Consider the following 20207-nt stretch of genomic DNA (forward strand, 5'->3'; position numbering starts at 1 on the left):
GAGTGAGGCTGGATGGTAGTGCCCCTCCTGGTCATGGACAGTCTTAGCCATTGGGTCACTTGTCACCCGGTTGCTGTGAGGCATGTCCCATCATTCACTCAGTGGGGGCCATGACATGTCAGCAACTAGTTTACTATGGGGTGGTACAAAGGGGGCAGAGATGACAAATTAAAATGTTAACTAAAATTTGGACTGTTACTTTCATTGTAATAATTAAAACAGGATGAAGGTAAAAAATGAACAGAGAAAAGAAAGTACCCATTTTTACTGACTTTGTGTCTTGTATACTGTTAAAAAATTAGTAGAAAAGTATGGAACTCTTCAGCTCCATATATTGAAAAACAGTGACACTGTTCAATGGGTTTTCCTTTGGGGTGAAGGAAATGTCCTGGAACTAGATAAAGGCACTGATTGTACAACATTGTGAGTGTGCTAAATGCCATCGAATCATTCACTTTAAAATGGCAATGTTATATAATGTGAGTTTACAATTAAATGAAAACCAAACAGTGATACACCTCTGGAAGGTAGGAGGATGATGGAATCAAGTTGTAGCTTCTAATAAAGTCAGGAAATAATTCTTTAGGTTTTGAGATATTTTACCCCAGTGGGGCCCAACTTTTACTTAGCTCTTATCCATGCTCATGACCAGACAGAGACACACATTTATAACATGATTGCCTAATTTGCAATTCAGTTTGTTGAAAGATAGCTGCAGTGAATCTGAATAGTCTTTGCAGGGTGTGTGTGCTTTATTTTGATTTGTCAACAGGAATGGACAGGATGCTGTTTTGGATATCATGAAGGAACAGTAACAAAATTTGTTGATTTATCCACTTTCAAGTCCCACAGAAGATAAAAAAAAAAATTGAACTTTTAGAATATTATATTTACTGAAGTATAGATATTAAACTGAAAGTCAGTCCTTATATTCTAATAGACCATTATTATTTACTAATGGTACCTAGTTAATTGGTCTCAATGGTTTACTCATTTTTTATAATGTGTACATTATAGTTACTGGATTTTGTAGTATCAGTGATACTTCATTGGAAGGTAGGAGAATGATGTTTATAATAATTATTTATATTCATAATTGTATGGTTATTAATATTGTTTATAATAAGAATAAAGCAATTTTAGTTTTTAAAGTAGGAGATTTTGCTTAATTAAATTTTGGTAGATTCAAACAGTGAAGTGCTTTTTTAGTAATTTAGGTGATGATATAGATGAGTGTTAATAGAAGTTAAAAAATGTTTTTCTCTGGGTGATAGGATTATACAATTTTTTTTTTGGTATTTGCATTGCATAATATCTTTACAACAGACATGCATTGCTTTTGTTAAAAGTAAAAAATTAAGGTAAAAAGTTGCACAACTCATTGCTAAAATGACTATTGCTTTGTTTTCCTTCTGTGTAAATAAGAAGCTATTCTAATTCTGAAGTTCTCACAACACTTACTATTCAAAAACAAACTTGCAGTCTTTCCTCTCAGGCTTCTGCTTTCTTTGTAGAATTTTTTTTATTGTATCACTTCTTGACACTGGGATTAGATCTTCAGTTCCACTGAAATAATTGGTTTTAACTTAGTTTTGTCACTTTGGAAATTAATGAATATGGCTGAACTCTGGTTAATTTTCTATTTTAAATTCATGAAGTTTTTTGCCTATGTGATGAAAATGATGGATTATTTGCTTCATAGTGTTACAGATTGTATTTTGGAATATTTTGTGACTCCAGCAGATGGAGCTAGAAGTTAATGCATCTACTGGTGATCTGGTAATTCAGTTTGGTTTGGCTTCGTTTGGTTTTAAACTAAGTACCCTGAGATCATTAAATAACCTTTGTTTAGTTTGGATTCCTTTTTGGAGATAGCCATTGCACATCTTTCACAAGGTTCTTATTGATAGTGATTTAGACGGACTATGAAGTTGTTGAATTTGTAGGTTTCTAGTATATATTGAAGCATGTAATTTTAGCTTTCTGAAATAGAGAAATTTGACTTTTAATTTCATAAATTAATATATAATAACATATGATAAAATATGTGTATTAGCCCTAATTTAAAATATAGGAATGTTTTATCAAAATTATAGAATATTCTTAAGTGATTGTTCATGCATGTATGTCGGATGTATGTTTATGAAGTACTGGAAATTTACTAAATTTCACAAAGTTGCCAGGAATATAATTACTACTTAGGAATGTGTATTAGATATATTATTGTTTTCTGTATGTTAGATGTTATTCTTGTTGTAACTTCAGTTTTGTTATTGCAAATTTGATACTAAAATTAGCATAAGCTAAGTCTGAAATTTTCACATTTATTTATTCTGGTTAATAAACTTAATTTTTTGCACTTAATTGTTTAGATATTGAGAAGAAGCTGGTTATTTATGTAGATGATTATCCTGTTAGGTAGGCTAAACTGTGAACTATCAAATTCTTGGTATTCAACAAGTGAATATTTGTTGTAAAAATGAATACTGTGGAGGTCCTAGATTACATCCCTTTCTACAGCTGTGGTAGTCAAAACCATCAGCAGTAATGTTGAGGCTCCTGGGAAAAGGGCAGTTTAAAAAGTTACCCACAATATTTGTATTTAAAGTTCAGTATATGAAAGAAGGTATCTGATTTCATGACCAAGTGGGTGAGTTGGTGTTGAGAACCTTTGTGATCATCTTGATCGTTTTTTTCCCTGTTCGGCACATTCTGCTTGTTGGTAGCTGTTGACACGGATTTCTTAATTTAGTTTTTCGTAACTGTCTTTTTTTTAAGTGTTTTAAGTGTGTTGGTTAGTCAGTGTAGGTACTCCTACTGAGTTTGAGCTTTTGCCTAAGGCAAAGTTCTATTTATTTTGACTTCCAGAGGAGAATTTGAATTTGTAGTTTTCACTTCATGGAAGGGACATACATGATCAGAAAGCTAAATTAATGGAAATGCAGATATTTACAGATCAGTAACAACCATTCAAAAGTTTCCTTATGTGTTGTGAATTATAGGTTGATTGTTTCAAACTAAAAACTAATTAGAATGTTTTCTCCCCCTCCCCCATTATATAAGTCTAGTGGACTAAGCATTCAAGGGTTTATATTTCATGGTTGCAACTATTGAGAGCAATCATTGAAGCTCGCTGTCATGAGAATTCGTAATTTTTGCTGAGGCTAGAATTTGAATTGTGCAGTCAGTGGGACTAGTAAATAGGGTGTGCCCGTGGTTGATGAGGAGCCCAGCTCGCATCTCCATCTCAGCTCAACTTCCGGTCTGCTGCCCTTCTTATGCATTTGGCGGGGAAGTAATGTAAAATAGGGACATAGAGAACTTTGAGTTTCACAGAGGGGTTGAAATATGTCTCATGATTTTTAAGGGTCTTTATGTGCTCCTATAGAAAATGGAATTTGTAGAAAAGTAGAAAAAATCATCCGTAATTCAGCTACATTCACATTTTCATAATTTGGTGTATTTCTTAGTCTATTTTGTATGCCTATTTTTTGTCACTTTTTATGTGTTTAATGTCATGTATGTATACAGGTTTTTGTTGTGTAAGCTTTTTTTGGTGTACTTAGGAATAATTCCTGAAAGAGAGGGTGGAAAGGTAATTTTAGCTAAAGCTCAAACCACTTTCTTTTCTTTATGTGGTCTGACTGCTGGTTTGCGTTAGAATTTTTTTAGGTTTTTGGACCATTTGCATTATGTTGAGACAGGGCAGGGGAGAGGCACTGACTGACATTCGTTTAACATTTTGTTACTTCTCTTCTGTTCTTAAGAGCCCTGTGAGTTAAATGGAAGTGTATTTTATACACGAGGAAATAGGGTGACAGAGTTGGAGTCCCTTTTCCAGGCCATGAACAGATGATAGATGCAAACTCAGGCTGGTCAGATGTAAAGTGCCCTGCCATCAGGCACCTGCCATCAGGACCAGGAGGGTCTCCTAAATCATAAGTCCTGTGAAACATGTGAGGGGTTATACATGCCTCGTTTCATTAGAGGACACTATCATATACAAAATATATGTAGTACACTCAGTGTTTTATTGAAGTTGGATTTGTTAAAACCTTTCTGTATTTGAGAGATGTTTTGGTGTTTTAAGAAAGGGTGGGTATGCATGTGCACACATGTAACAAATACAGAAACGTTTAGCTGTGGTTTGGTGTCTTAAAAGTGATTAGAAGCTCAGTTGAGCATTTTGTTTTTACATGGTGGTTAGAATTATTGGGTTATCAGATTCTCAGTTAAAAAATTTTTTTTTGGAATCAAACAGGTTTATTAGTTCTTAGTAGGAGCTTACAGTTTACTTTTCTAGTATTCTTTATTAAGAAATTAGAATTACCAAATGGCTTCCATGTACATATTATAATTTACCTAAAAAGAAGTTAAACATTTCTTTTAGTAAAGTCTTATTAAACTTAGGCTTAATTGTTCTTTTCAGCAGATAATACTAATACAATTCAAAATATGATGACTTAACCCAGAATGTTTTATGTAAGGGTGGGATAGCATACTGTAATGTAGATAGAGCTAGAGATCTGGGATCTAATCCTAGGTCTATCATTTGTAAGTTAGGGAATTTATGGGGAATTTACTTAACCTCTTAAAAAGAGTGGTTTCTGAGTGAGTTGGCCAAGGGGATCTTACTTAGAGTTCTTTTCTGCTCCAAAATTGTATTATTCTTGGTGCACTAAAAAAGAGGTAATTTTTTGCTTATGTTTAGCCAGTCTTAATTTCAGAAATTTACAAATATTTTATCAATACTGCTTAAGTGTTTTGTTAAAATAAAGATGTTTACTTAGTCCATTAGAAACAGGAAGAGAGGCCCTTTTAATCTAAAGTAACTCTGGAGAAGATATTAAAACTAGCACTTTGTTCTCATGTTTTTTTTTTCCTGAGTATGAATGAAAAGAGGCGGGTATTGAACAGCATTATAGGAGCTTAACAAAGTGAGGCTTTGTAATTACTAGGTTTAAAATATTTTTAGGATATCATCGTTTGATTAGAGTACACTTTATAAATGTATCAAAGAATATAACAGAGAGGATGTAGAAAAGGGAGAGAAAAAAGTAAGTTTGATAGTTTTGTGAAGCACCGTAGAAGTGAACTGTAGAAGTATACCCCAGAACAGTATGTTTTAAGAGAATAAAGGGAATGGATATTTCACAATAGGGAACAACTGCATCTAGTAAGGGGAAACAGACATAGGAGCTGAGGCTGCAGCTTTATTCTGTTGTTGAAAGCATTAAGAACAGTTCTTAAGGACAAGGATATTGTTAAGTATGTGGGAGGTCAGCTTGAAATAGGGTCGGTAGCTACAGATTAAAAAACAATCTTTTAATGATTAACAAGTCCATGAGGATAGTACGTAAAGAACAAGTACTCTCTGCTGTGATGTTGCCCAGAGCTTATTGTTTTATTAAGAACTGAGGCTTAGACACATGGGGTAAGAAAAATTAAGAAAAGCAATGTTCAAGTATTGTTAGACTCTTTAAAAGCTAAATATTGTCTGGCCTAGATGGGGGAATCGAGCCCACATGTGCCCTCTCACCTGGAACAACTAGGTTTTAAAGAAAACACAGGCAGCGTGAGCTGAGTGTGTGTGTGTGTCTTGTGTCTGCCACAGGCGCTGCCTGGAGGGCGGGAGTGCAGGCTGCTGTGCAGCAGAGGGAGCCCTGAGGGGTCCAGTGGTTTGTTGAGTTGGGGAGAAAAGCGGGGAGTTCAGGCCCAAGGTGGCCGGGTTTCACCAGGTGAGGACTAGAAGGGAGAGAGCTGCGCAGAGGAGCATCGTGTTCTACACTGATGCATAGAATTTGTGGGATGCCATAGTCTCAGGTAGTGCCCCTAGTAAAATCTTATTAAACGGACGTTCTCCTTGTGGCAAGGATAAAAAAAAGTCCATCTGCTTAGAGTCAGGAGCCGAAATGAAGGTTTTCCCAGGGCTGCATTCTTCCTGGAGGCCCTGGGCAAGAACTTGCTTCCTCGCTCATTCAGGTTCTGAATTCTGTCCTTTGCGGTTGTAGGACTGAGGCTCCCGTTTTCTTGCTAGCTGTCAGCCAGGCCCTGGTCTTTGCCCTTGAGGTTTCCTGCCCCTTTTCTGATGTCTTTCATGTGAGTCCTCTCTAGCAAAAGTGGGTCCGTTCCTCCCTGTTTAACCTTCTGCCGCATCTCTCTGACTCAGCAGGAGAAAGGTCTCTGCTTTGAAGGGCACATTTGGTAGGTTGTGCCCGCCTGGCTAACCCCACATGCTCTCCCTATCACCCTATATGGAGGTCCATGGCCTTTTTATATCTCAAAGTCCTTTTTGGCATGTATACTGGGTTGACGAGTGTCCCCACCACCCTCCAAATACATGTCCACCTAGAGCCTCAAATGTGACCTTATTTGGAAATAATGTCTTTGCCACTGATATAATTAGTTAAGATCTTACTGGATTAGGGTGTGCCCTAATCCAGTTATTAATATCCTTATAAGAAGATAAAACAGAGACACAGACACACCTGGAAGAAGGCCCCGGGAAGACCAAGGCAGAGACTGGAGTGATGCAGCTATAAGCCCAGGAATGCTGGGCACAACAGGCAGACACCAGAAGAGAGGAGGATAGGTGCTTCCCTAGAACCTTCTTCAGTATGGGCCTGGTGATACCCTGATTATGGTTTTAGCCTCCAGAACTGGGAGAGAATGCATTTCTGCTGTCTGAAGCCATCCAGTTTGTGGTACTTTGTTACAACAGCCCTACAAAACTACTATTATACCATGTAATATAACATGTGCACAGATTCCAGGTGTTGAAGTATAGGCATCTTTGAGGATCCACTCTGCTTATCTTGAGTCTGCAGCTGAGTACAAAGCAGGAAGGTCACAACCCATAATAAGGAGAAAAATCAATCAATTAAAATGGACTCATAATTGACATAAATTCAAAATTATACAAGAAGTTTAAAACATTTGTTATAACTATTTCATATGTTTCAGAAGATTGAGCATATTGCAGTTGAACATAAGGAACCAGTTAGACTTCTAGAGATGAAACCTATAATGTCTAACAAGAGAATTTATTGGATAGGATAGAGCAGATTAGACACTGCGGAAGAGATTAGTGAATTTGGAGACATAGCAATAGAAAATTTCCCAAAAAAGAAAAAAAAAAGTCTGAAAACCCGACCAACACATCAGTGATATAATTGATGTCCCTGAAAGAGGGTTAAGAAAAAATAATTGAAAAATGAATGGCAGGAAAACTCAGATTAGATGGAAACTGTAAACCGAGTGATCCAAGATGCTCATCTAGTGCTACATGCAAGAAAATGAAGAAAACTATACCAGTATGCATGAGTAAAGTGGTCAAAACCAGTGATACATAGAAAACCTTAAAAGCCTTCAGAGAAGACATGAAGCACAGAGGAGCAATGGTAAGATCAGTGCTTTTCTTGTACGGAATGATGCCGGCCAGATTATGGAGCAGCGTCTGCAAAGTACTGAAAGAAAAAAAAAAACATGCCAGCCTAGTTCTAAATACAGTGAAAATGTTTTTCTAAAACACAGGCAAAATAAAGACTGTGTCGGATACATAAAAGGTAAAAATTCATCAACAACAGACCTGTAGTACAAAAACATATAAATGTCCTTTAGGCAGAGAAGCAAATTGGTAGGAGACAGAAGGCTGGATCTGCAAAACAGAATGAAGGGCACTAGACTTGGCAGTTTTGTAGGGAAGTATGAAAGAGTTGCTCCTTGTTATGTATGTCTTTTAAAAAGGTAATTGGCCATTTAAATAAAAACCGGTAGCAAGGTATTATGAATTTTATAACACGTACAAGTAAAATGTATGACAGTAACACAAAGTCAGGAGGAAAGAAATGGAAATACCCTGTTATAGGTTCATCACTTGAAGGCAGGTTGTGATCAGTTAAGGTGTGTATGATAAACCTGAAAATAACCCTAAAATAGCTTGATAAGGAGATACAGTCAATAAGCAAACAGTGGAAATGAAATAAATCATAAATACAGTTAATCCAGTGGTGCACAGAAAATGAAGAAAAAGGGAAGATAGACCAGTGGGACAAATAGAAAGCAGAGGAAATTCATGGATGTTAACCTGAGCATATCAATAAACACCAATGGTCTGAACACCCCAATTAAAAGTCAAAGTTTGTTAGATGGAATAAAAAAGAAAAACTCAAGCATATGCTGCCTACGATAAACCCACCTTGAATATTAAGACATAAATGGGTTAATAGCAATAGGAGAAAAAAATATACTAATTCTAACAAAAAGAAAGCTGGAATACGTTTATGATTATTAGAAAAGGGTATGGAATTTTACCAGGAATAAAGAATATCGTATATGATTCATTTATCAAAACATCACAAACATTTATCTACCTAATAAATAGCTATTACAAAGCAAAAACTTATAGAAATGGAAGTGTTAGTAGTCAAAATCACAATTATATTCAGATATATCAATATTCCCTTTTCAATAACTGATAGAACAAGTTAAATAGGAAAAAAGTAATGATACAGAAAATTTGAGTAACAACCAACTTGGCCTAATTTGCATTTATAGAATCCTCTGCCCAACAATAGTAGAATTCTCATAATTTTCAAGTACACTGGGTACATTTTCCAAGAGAGACCATATTCTGTGCCATAAAATAAATCTCAATACTTTTAGAAAGATTTAAGTTGTACAAGATAGGTTCTCTAACAACAATGAAATTAAATGGGAAGTCAGTGACAGAAACACATCTGGAAGAATCCATCAAGTATTTGGTAACTAAATGACGTATTTCACAGTAACTCTTAGGTCAAGGAAGAATTCAAAAGGGAAGTTTCAAAGTGCTTTGAACTGAATAAAAATGAAAATAGAACATTTCAAAGTTTGTAGCACTAAAATACCTTTTTTTTTTTTAAATGGGCTCAAATCAGTTTCTTAAGCTTTCACCGTAAGAAACTAGGGAAAGGAGAGCAAATGAATTTCAAAATAAGAAGATGGAAAATAACGAGAGGAGAAATCAGTGAAATAGAAAACAGAAAATATAGAGAAAATCAATGAGAAGAGCAATAAAACTGATAAAGCTGTACCCACATTGATCAAAAAAAGACACCAATTACCAATATCAGGAATGAGAGAGGTGACGTTACTACAGATTATTCAGCTGTTAAGAGGATAGTTAGTGTATATTATGATCTACCTGTATGCCAATAAATTCAACAATTTAGAAAAATGGAAAAGTTCCTTGAAAGGCAAACTATTGAAGCCTGTTTGACATTGTGGAAATGTTACAAATAAAACTCAAGGCCAAAGAGACTTCACTGTCAGTTCTACCAAATATTTAAGGAAGAATAATACCAGTTCTACAAAAACTTGAAAATGAGGGGATACTTCACAATTCATTGAGCCCCAGCATTACCCTGATGCCAAGTCTAGACAGAGATGAAAAGAAAACTACAGACCAGTGTCCCTCATAAACATTCATTTTAGCAAGTCATAACAATATATGAAAAGGATAATATGACTTTTGGAAAATCAATGAATGTAATTTGCCATGTTCATACAATAAAGTCATATGGTCATCGTAACATGCAGTAAAAGCATATGACAAAATTCAATATCCATCCTGATAAAATCTTTTAGCAAACTAGGCATGAAAGGGAATTTCTTCCTCCTAATATAGAGTATTTATAAAAACTGTACAGGTAGCATCATGCTTAATAATGGAAGACTGCCTTTTCCCTGGTATCAGGAACAAGGCAAGGATGTCCCCTCTCATCACTTCTATTCATCATTGTTCTAATAATTTAAAAAATAAAGAACATTAAGTTTGGAAAGGAAAAAGTGATACCATATTAACAGATGATATGATTGTTTATGTAGAAATTCTGATCTAATATATTATAAAAGCTATTAGAATAAGTGAATTTTGCAGGTTGCATAGGACACAAGACCGATACACAAAACTCAGTTACATTTCTGTATTCTAACAATGAATAATTGGAAATTCATTAAAAAAATCAGTGTTACCATATACAGTAGCATCACAAATATGAATTACTTAGGGATATGTGAGACCTATAAACTAAACTGTAAAATGGTGCTGAGAAAATTGAAGGAGTACCACAATAAATAGATATACTATGTTCATGAATTAGAAGACAATACTGTTAGGATGTCAATTCTCCCCAAATTCTTCTATAGATTCAATGTAGTCTCAGTTAAAATGCGAGCAGGGTTTTTGGAGAAATTCAAAAGCTGATCTGAAAATGGGAATTCAGAGGACTTAGATAGCTAAAACAACTTCAAAAGGGAACAAAATTGGAGGACTTGCTGTCTGACTCAGAAACTATTTTAAAGCCTGTGTAGTTGAGATGATGTGGTGCAGCATAAAGACAGACCAATAGATCAACTCAGTAGAACAGAAGGTCCAGAAATACATCTGCACATATACCGTCAGCTCACTTTCAACAAGGTGCAAAGGCAATTTGGTGAAAAAAGAATATTTGGTAGAAAAAGGTATTGGTGCATTTGGATCATCATAAGCAAAAGATGAACTTTGGTCCGTACCTGACAACAATATACAAGTAATTGAAAATGATCATAGTCCTAAATGTAAGTCCTAAAACTGACACTTGTAGAAGGAAACATAAGGGAAAATCTTTGTGACATTGGGCTAGACCATGATTTCTTGAGGAGATGTCTAAAGTATGGTCCATAAAAGAAAAAATATTAATAAATTGGCTTTTGTTGAAATTAAGATATTTTGTTCTTTGAAAGATACTGTTAAGAGAATAAAAGGGTAATCCATGGAGAGGGAGAAAATATCTGCAGTCACTTACCTGATAAAGGACTTGTAGTCAAAGTACATAAAGGACTTGCCAAACTCAGTAAGCAAGCAGACAGTCCATTGAGATAATGGGCAGTACATTTGAAGAGATGCTTTGTCAAAAAAGATGTAAATGGATGACAGATAAGTTCATGTTCACATCATTATTTATTCATTAGTGACATGCAAATTAAAACAATAATGAGGTATCACTAGACACCTATTAGGATGGCTGAAATTGAAAAGATCTCCCATACCATATTTTGATGAAATGTGGATGAAATTTAAACTCTGCCGGCAGGAATGTGAAAGTATACAACCACTTTGGAAAACAGTTTGGCAGTTCCTTAAAATGTTAAATGTACGCCTACTGTGTGACCCCGACAGTCCATGCTCACTTATTTACCCAGTGGAAATGAAAGCATATATCCAAAGACCTGTACATGAGTGTTTGTAACAGCTTTAGTTGTATTAGCCAAGAATTGTGAACAACCCAGATAGCAGTTTGCAGGTGAATGGATGCAATCCAGTAACTAGATTCAATCTGACACAAAGGGACAGACTACTGATACATATCATAGTGTTGAAAAATCTCAAAATGATTGTTAGGTGATAGAAGCCAGACAAAAACACTAGTATGTACTACACTTACCATTTATGTAAAATTCTAGAAAATAGAGTTTTTCAAAGTGTAGAATCAGTGACTGATGGGGAGGGGAGTGGTAGGATTATAAAATGGTCCGAGGAAATGTTGGGGTGATGGATATATTCATTATCTTGATTGCGCTGATGATGTCACTGATGCATGCTTATGTCAAAATTTATGAAATTGTACATTGTAAGGATGTATTTTATTTTATGTAAATTATAATTCAATAAATTTATTAGAGTTAATATTTTAATTTTTTATATATGTTGTGATTTTCTTCATTTTGAACTGATAATTGAGAATTAATTCTAAAACTGCTTTCTTACTTTGGCCCGTGGGTTTTTCCTCAGAGGCTATTCCCTTGTTAACATTTAGTTGTATGGACTGTAATGTTGTTCATTCATGCAACTCATAGTTATTGATTCCTTAGCTCTAAAACCAGCATCGTAGAAAGATGATATATGTCCCATGGACCTTAGATCTAGAGATTTAAAATGATAAAATTTTCAGGCATTGTAAAGAGTATCGAAATTATACGAAATTTTGGAATTTATGTTCTCTAAAAACATTGCAGCATGTTAGATCGACCTAGTTGCTTCCTAGCTCTGGAACAAGAGGATGTTTCTGGACTTTAAGGCTGTCTGTAAGGTAGAGGACCTGCCGTACTGTAGGGATCGGGGTGGCACCCTGACATACCTGGGACAGCACCTGAGATGTCAGGTGCTTAACAAATAGGATACACTGTTTTTTATCATTTCCTCAAGTACTCTGAGACATTTCATTGAACTACAACTATTTTAGACAAATTGACTATATTACCTTTTATCTTTCTAACACAGTTTATGTAAAACTGATACTGTTTTCCAACATACATTAACAAAGCAACATGTAACAATTACAGCTCTTCAGCCCAAAAGAATAAAAGTTTATGTAAGCACTTACGTAATACTAATTATAGTTGTACCTCACATGTTTGGAAGTGACTTACTTGGAAACTAATGAAAATAAAATGCTGTTGAGCATTCAAAGGAGAGTCCAGAGATCATGCACTGACATGTATGAACTTGACCTGGAAGGCACAGCTTTGATCCAGGCCCACTGATTTTTAGTTTAGGCACACTTCTTATGAGCATGTGGATGGTGCCTTTACCTATTGCTTCCCCCATCTTGGGGGAGGAGAGGTTGTTGCTGGGCACATGTACACTACTGGTAACAAGAAATGAGAGCTGGTACACCTGACAGAAAGGGAGATCAGAGGAAAAAGTAGACAGTGAACACGAGTTCTCAGAAAGTATGGTAGTCTGGTGCAGGAGCTCATAGCACGGCGTTGCCAGTAGCTTCTGAGAACTTGACCATTACTGAAAGGAGAGGTCTTTCCATGCTGGCTGTGTGACGGGTTGTTCTGATTGTCGTGCGTGCATGACTCATTTCATTCCCACCAGCGCCTGTGGACACATCCTCAGCCCTGTTTTATAGATGAAGAGCCTGTCACTTAGGTTGCCACATGCAAGTGTAGATAGGGCCGCGACCCAGGTCTGTCTGAAACTCTGGTTTGTACATTTAGCCGGCATTCTGTGTGCTCTTCCCAGTTGTTAACACAGTCAAACAGTTCAGTGAAGAAAAGAGTTAGTATGTTTGGTCCCTTAAACAGGCTGGAATGGAATTTTAGAACAATTCTTATTTAAAAATATTCAAATTAAAGTTTCTGCTCTGAAAGATGAAAGGCATTGCTTTCTAAAAAGTTGTGTAAAACTTCTCCTGCTAAGATAAATATATATTGTAAAATTTATTTAATCTAGCTAAGGTTTTGAATAAGAAACTATATCTTGATTTTGTTAATTACAGTACCTTATCTGCTGAAGGAAGTAAATTCTCTAGATAACTGTACAAGTGCTACATTCATTCTTTGTGTTGGTTTGTACTCCATCCATGCTCTTCCAACAAGGATTTAGGGCAATTACGAAATGTATGTTAATTTGTAACCAGTACAGTTGGGAACTGGTTCACTAGTTCCTTGAGAGCTGCTGTGTAGTCTCTGTGTGTCTGGAGTGGAAGCTGTGTTGTTACTGTATCTCCAGTGCCTGGAACAGTGCCTTGTAAATAAGGGTTCTGAAAGAACATCAGTTGTCGGTTTCAAAGCACTGAATTATAATTGCACGTAGTACATTGAATTTGCACTTAGAGTAATTTCTATCTTTGACTCAATTCTATACTCTTTTTAATAAATAGTATAGCCATCATTTTGAAAATTGATTTTAAATTTGAGTGTTTTACCTATAAAAGGTGTGAGATGTGGGACCAAATTCAATCCCAATGACATACTTAAAGGTCTCTTTCTAAATCTGTTCTTATCATCACTAGCTTTTTAGTGTGGTTTTATAAAAAGAGTACAGAATGTGCTCTTGCATTTCCTGCCCTACTTGGAGTGCTTACTTAAACTATGATGCAGTGGCTTTTAAAAATCCCAGGGATCAGTCTGCCTTGCCACTTGGCAAGTTCCTTGCCCAGCCGATGCCTCCCGTGTGGGTGTTGCTGGGAAGAGTAAATGAGTCTGTGGAGTATCTGTAAATCACTTAGAACAGTGCTTGGCACATAAGGGCTCAATAAATGCCAATTATTACTTTTAGGGTTTTTATGAGGCTTAAATTAAACAAGATTATGCATGTAAAGTGTTTAGTAGAACATCTGGCTTTTATTAAGTGCTCAATAAATGCTAGTGGCACTAATTTAAATATTCAGGTGCCAATATGTCTAAAGTGGCTGTGTCTTTGGATCTCTGTGCACATGTCGTAGCTTTAATGAATTTATTATAGGATATGAGGAAAAATTCTTAGTTCTTATATTGGCTTTTCCCAATAGGTATAAGTTACAAAGTTATAAAAATTTTTAAAAAATAGGTAATTATTTTCTGATTTCTCAGTTCAGTTAATTTGTTAGGTTGCTGTCTTCTAGTTGGTGTTTATTTTTATTTTGACTGATAGCACAAGTTAGTGTTTAGTTTTCTTGACAAGGCCTGTCACTATCTAACTTGTCTTCTTCTTTTGTTATCCTCCCCATAGGTTTGTGGAATCTTGCTTCTCTCTTTTCTAACCTCTGTTTATTTGTGTTGATGCCTTTTGCCTTTTTCTTTCTGGAATCAGAAGGTTTTGCTGGCCTGAAAAAGGTAAGTGAATCTTGTTTTAGAATTATATTTATTAAATGAAGAAGTAAATATCATTCAGGCTGAACTAGAAAAAGTAGGTTAAAATGGCCATTTGACTAGAATGTAAAGAGTTTTCTTGACAATAACATCTTACTATTATCAATAATGTCAACAGTAGTATTAATGATATTGCCTATTGAATTATTTTGCATGTCCACAGGGAGCAGGTCATTTTTTAACCTTTGAATGCTTTACAGTATATGCAAATTTGGTAGAATAAACCTGATAAAATAGCTATTATTCCTTTTTTTAGAAATATGCTGTTTTAGGCTCTGGCATTTCGTTTAAAGCGTGATATGAAATTCTAAAAACCTAAAAAAAATAAATTTTGATGTAAAGTTATTTCACATCCAGTGTCTTCAGGAGAGTAGCGTGTTTAAAATCAAACCATGCTCCACTAGATAGTCAAATTCTCAAGATCCCGTGACTTACTGATCTTGGGCGAATGTGGGATGATTAGAAGTGAGCAGAACAGGGAACTTTGCAAGAGTACCTTAAACCATTTATCCAGACCTTCTTAGTGGAAATAACTGTTTTTCCTTAAGTATAAGATATCAAAGTGATAGGAACATCTATAGCTTGTGGAGCTCTTTGCTCTACAATTTTGGAATATAATGCAAAGATTAAAATAGTTAATACTTTTGGGGTAACTTTTGAACTTGACAGTAGGAGTTAGTGTTACAGCTTGTTACAGACACATTACGCTTTTTAAATTTTAGTGATATGAGTGCAAGTGTGCCTGCGTATCTTACTATTGAATGATACCATAATGCAAATGAAGTAAATTTGGCATGGGAAGTTGTAAACGTGTGTGAATTACTACTTTTTATTTTACATAACTTTTTGTGGGTTCTTCAGAATGAAATTTAGTCTAACATTTGGACAACTATTCAGGTTTTAATCCTTAAGTGTAGCTCATCCTAGAGCTGTCTGTGCAGGTGCCATGACAGAATTACTGAGCGTGGTAGTTAAGGTGTTATTTCAGTGGATGTTCCTGTTTTCTAGGTCTTGTTCCACACTTTCACAGTCTGCAGATGAAAACCAAGAGTTGATTTCATTGCTAGTAAATGTACCAACATCAGAATGGGTGGTTGTATTTGGCAGTCAAACCGACATCGAGAAGACTGGCTTTTCTATATCAGACTTGTTTTTTATCATGATGTGGTTCAATCACCTATGTAACATGAAAGAATCCTATTGTTTCATTTAAAAAGTTCATAATTTCTTGAAGAAATGCTAGAACATTTTATTGCTGAGAGGGATCTAGCTCAAATCTTTCTTTAATAAGGAATAAACAGATCCAAAGATGTTAAATGTCATTGAATTACTGAAGAACTACGTATGTACAATTGCAGAACTGGTTCTAAAACCCAGGGGTTGCTTCTAGCCTTCCGAGGTGTTCGTGTTCTTCCCATGCCCACGCTGCAGAGAGCGCTGTCGGAGCCAGTGAAGTGCACCAGTCGGCCAGGCCAGATGGGGATGGAGAAGGCCCGGGCTGAGGGCTGCTGCGGGGGAGGCAGGAGAGCAGACGGAGGGTGGCCTCTGGAGGCCAGCAGACAGAGTTTCTGGGAGGTGGGATGTAGCGTACTACATTTAAGCAGGCCGAAAGGAATGAACATCGAGAAGAAATGAGATCATTGGACACACTTGGGAAAGCAATTTCTGTAGTTTTGTTTCCTTTTTTAAATTTATTGAAGTACAGTTGACATACAATATTATATTGGTTTCAGGTGTGAAACATGATTTGACAATTACATACATTTATGAATGCCTACCATGGGAAGTGTCATTATTATCACCATACAAAATTATTACAACTTCTGTAGTTATTACATCATTACTCGATTTCTCTGATGGACACTACTCATTCAACAGAATTTTACTAAGCACTTAATAAGTAATAATTCATATGCTGCTAGGGGAGCTTGCTGGAGACAGAAATGAAAAGATGGCTCCTGCTGCCACAGTAGAGTCAGAGGGAGTAAGAAGAGGTGTAAGCAAGCAGTATGCAGCATGATGACCCTTCCTACAAGCAGCTGGTGTGTCTGGGTTTTCCTAGGGACCTGGGCAGGTTTCACTAGGGAAGTCAGCCTGTGCGTGAGCCTGCACCTGAGGGAGGAACAGGCTTTTGCTAGCACGGCACTCCAGGTGCATGTGAAGGTGTGGATTCTGATCCCATCGGGGGAGTGGTTGATACTTAACTAGAGGATGGAGAATGGAGAGAGGTGAGGGTTCGTGGGAAGATCGCCAGGTCACATCCTAGAGACCTCAAGTCTCAGGTCTGCCAGTCTGGATTTTACGCTGTGGGTAATGGGAAGTTGGCACAGGATTTGTTGAAAGGAATTTTTGCATCTATGATTTCACTTAAGTGTGTTTAGAGATAAATACATGTTAGAATTTTAACATATGTCACTGAAGAAAGGAGTACACGCAGCACAATCTGAAATACTATTAAATATATTTTCATATTTGGTGTTACAGGTGTATCTACCTAGTCTATGCTTTTTATAAAAATTTAGTTATTAAACAGACTATTTTAAAGAACAGGGTGCAATGTGGACAAACCCCTTGCCTCCAAATCATTTTCCCTCCTTCTTGTGAGTTAACCAACTATAGGAGGGATTGGGCTAAATTTATTGGAGCAGAATTAGTAACCGTCTCTAGAATTTTTAAAAAACTGACACAAAAACCCAGCAGCATGTCACTATTCTCTTGTTCCCCTTTATGGACTAAGGTCAAAGGTGAGAATCAGCTTGAGGAGGGATACAAGAAGGTAATTAAAGATTTCACACTTAGAGTTGTACAGCTTATTTCCTTAAAATACATTATTTCTAGACTATACATGATTAAAAGAATATTGTTTTCTAAGCATCTTTGTATTAATTTCCTCAAAATCCTTCAAGGTCACCAGCTCCATTTCATGATCTCCAAGGAGACGGATGTGTCAAATGATTGTAAGATATAGTCGACATGACCAATCCAATTAATTTCTAAACACAGCAAAGGATTTAAAAAAAGAGTGGGAAGGCAGAGCTCAGGACAGTTGCCATTTGTCTGACTTGGGTAGCTGGGCAATCAGTGGGAGTTGTGGAAGCCACGTGAAAGAATTTGGTCTTGAGGCTGTTAGAGGAAGGAGGGGATAGGGTGTAGCATGGAGGTAGAAGTGGCAGGTTAATTCTGCCATCGGTGTTCTGAGGAGGAGGCGCCTATGGAGGGTAGGTGGGGACCAGTGTGAGGACATTTGTCCTTAGCAGCAGACTGCGGGCTTGGGGTGGTGGTGTGGCTCTCTGTAAAGTGAGGACAGTGGTGATGGTCACCGTGTTACTCAGAGCAGTCAGGAGGGAGCACATTGCCCAGGACATGTCAGCTATTACCATCATGGTTCTAGAGCATAATGCTTTTGACTAACAAGTATTCTAGGAAGTTTAATGACATATAGGATGATCAGAAATCAGCTGAATACAGTGAGTTGGCTCTTAGTTATTCACTTATTATCTTAGGCAATTTTAAGATTGCAAATTATTTTTCCCATTTTGAAATGGCATGGACTGAAACAAAATCAAACCTCTTTGAAGATAAGGTGCATTTTAGGCCCTATTAGAAATATTTAGACAACTTTGAAATTAAGGTAATGATGACATGTTCTTTTAAAACATTCATAGTTTTCAGTTGTAAAATCAATTACATGAAAGTTGCAAGGGTCACTAGCTTTGTGGATTTAGGTGTCGAGGTGGGAAGTACACGCTTGAGCCTTTCTGTTCTGTAAGATTGCAGGTAGTGAGTAGTGTGTGCAGGCCCTCAGTGCCGGCTGCCAGACTTCCGTTCTAGACGCAGAGCTGTGCGTCGTGGCGCGGTCATCGACCTGCTGCTTCATGGGTGTGAAGGTGTCCCCGACCACAGCCACTGACCTGTTCAGCACACTAGCAAGTGTATTTATATTTGTGTATATCCTTTTAAAGCTCTTTGCTTATTCATGGGTTACACTTGACGTATTTAGTTACGATGATACTGAAGAGAGCTTAGAAAACATTGGGAATTGGGAAATCCAGCACAATGATTTGTGTAATGATAAACTTGTAATATGGTTAAGTTAAATTTCCTTTTTTTTCCTTTGGCTACCCTCCTGGTGCTGTTTTACTATGTCTCAGTCTTGTGGAGTCCCTCAAAGGCATATGGCCCTAGCATACTCCCACTGAGTCCCGTAGGCAATCGATTCTAAAACAGCCCCTTGCATATTGTGCCAGAGTTGCGGAAATTGGCCACTAGCCACGGGTGGGTGCAGAGCTTGAATTGAAAATCAAACTAAGCAGAATTCTCTGCTTAGTTTTTAATTAAACCACTATGTTAATTCAAACAGGACATTTTAGGCCTGGGGGGTTAACCATGCCCTTTTAAGGGCCTTAAATAGCCTTTCTTCTCTCCTTACCATAGCGTATGTTTCTGTTTTAGTAAGACTATCTTCTCGCTATTCCCATTCTTTATAATTCTCAAGGGTAAGAGAATGTAAGTAGTTTGGGTAAGCAATTTTTTTTTTAAGTAAGCGGGTAACTTTTGTCTTGGAACTCTGTTAGCAGTTAAATGTTTATCAAATTCCTGTTATTTCACTGTCACCTGTATGTATTGTAATAAGCATTGTTTGTTTATATGTGTTTGAACCCGACCCCATGCTTGTATCTTAATGTTTCAGTTTGATGAAAAGGTCGCATCTGCCGGGTTTTGTCTTGTTTTGTGGTAGAGATGCTTCACAGCTTTTGTCTCGGCCCCTCAGTGGTGTCCCAGAGCACAGGGGTCTTGGTGCTGACGGCGCTGCTGCTCCTTCACACCTCAGCTCAACTGGCGGATGTTTTTCTCCCCACTCTGCCTCAGAGAGACCTCAAGATTATCTGGGGTGATGTCAGAAGATGTTTTCTGATGGCATCATGAATTTGGAAGATCTAACCTCTGGCCAGGGTTTAAATGGGAGTTAGGAATGTGTTTGCTTCCTATTATATTTTAATATCTTACTTTGAATTAAAAATGTTATGAGGAAAAATATCATCAGTGAGAGATTAATACATAAACCAAAGATGTTTCTGGGAGTAACTTTATATTGTGTCTCTCCTTAATGTCTATCTTTGATTTGAGTCACGGCATAAACTTTAACATAAGCGACAGCAACATCCTGACCAATTACCCAGACCATCCAGACACCCCCAAATGCCCAGAACATGGCACATGGTCTGTAGGATCAAGAGGTTAACTCCTAGAACTTCAAACGAAGTGCTTGATAATAAAAGCAAAAAGTACAAAATTTGAGGTAACTTCCTTTCTTAATTAATGAGACTGACCAGGTGGACGCGGAGCGCACGGTGCTGGTGCTCGGCAGGTCTATAAAGCTGAGCACCGGGACAGCGCAGAGAGGAGGGACAGGGGCAGTTTTAATATGCTTCTATCCTGTGTCACAGTTTGAAATTGTCCTGGTTTATGTCCCTTTTGGCAATCTTACATAAAAGTGACCTTGTACTGTATTTTATGACCAGATGACTCTTTCCCCCCAGTGGCTA

General features: G+C 36.9%; 1 protein-coding gene across 19 annotated transcripts in view; it reads left to right on the top strand.

Annotated features, from left to right (window-relative positions):
• LMBR1 (limb development membrane protein 1) overlaps positions 1-20207 on the top strand; it is a 135416-nt gene that overhangs the window by 40677 nt on the left and 74532 nt on the right. For all 19 annotated transcript variants that reach the window (XR_012132017.1, XR_012132018.1, XR_012132010.1 and 16 more), the window contains one exon: positions 14522-14625. Coding sequence is in view for 10 of the 19 variants with exons in the window: in XM_036999282.2 (XP_036855177.1) it covers positions 14522-14625 (104 nt within the window). In the remaining 9 variants the exon portion in view is untranslated. The remainder of the gene's footprint in view (positions 1-14521; positions 14626-20207) is intronic.

This window comes from Manis javanica, chromosome 6, assembly GCF_040802235.1.
Source record: "Manis javanica isolate MJ-LG chromosome 6, MJ_LKY, whole genome shotgun sequence".
In the NCBI taxonomy this organism is placed as follows: Eukaryota; Metazoa; Chordata; class Mammalia; order Pholidota; family Manidae; genus Manis; species Manis javanica.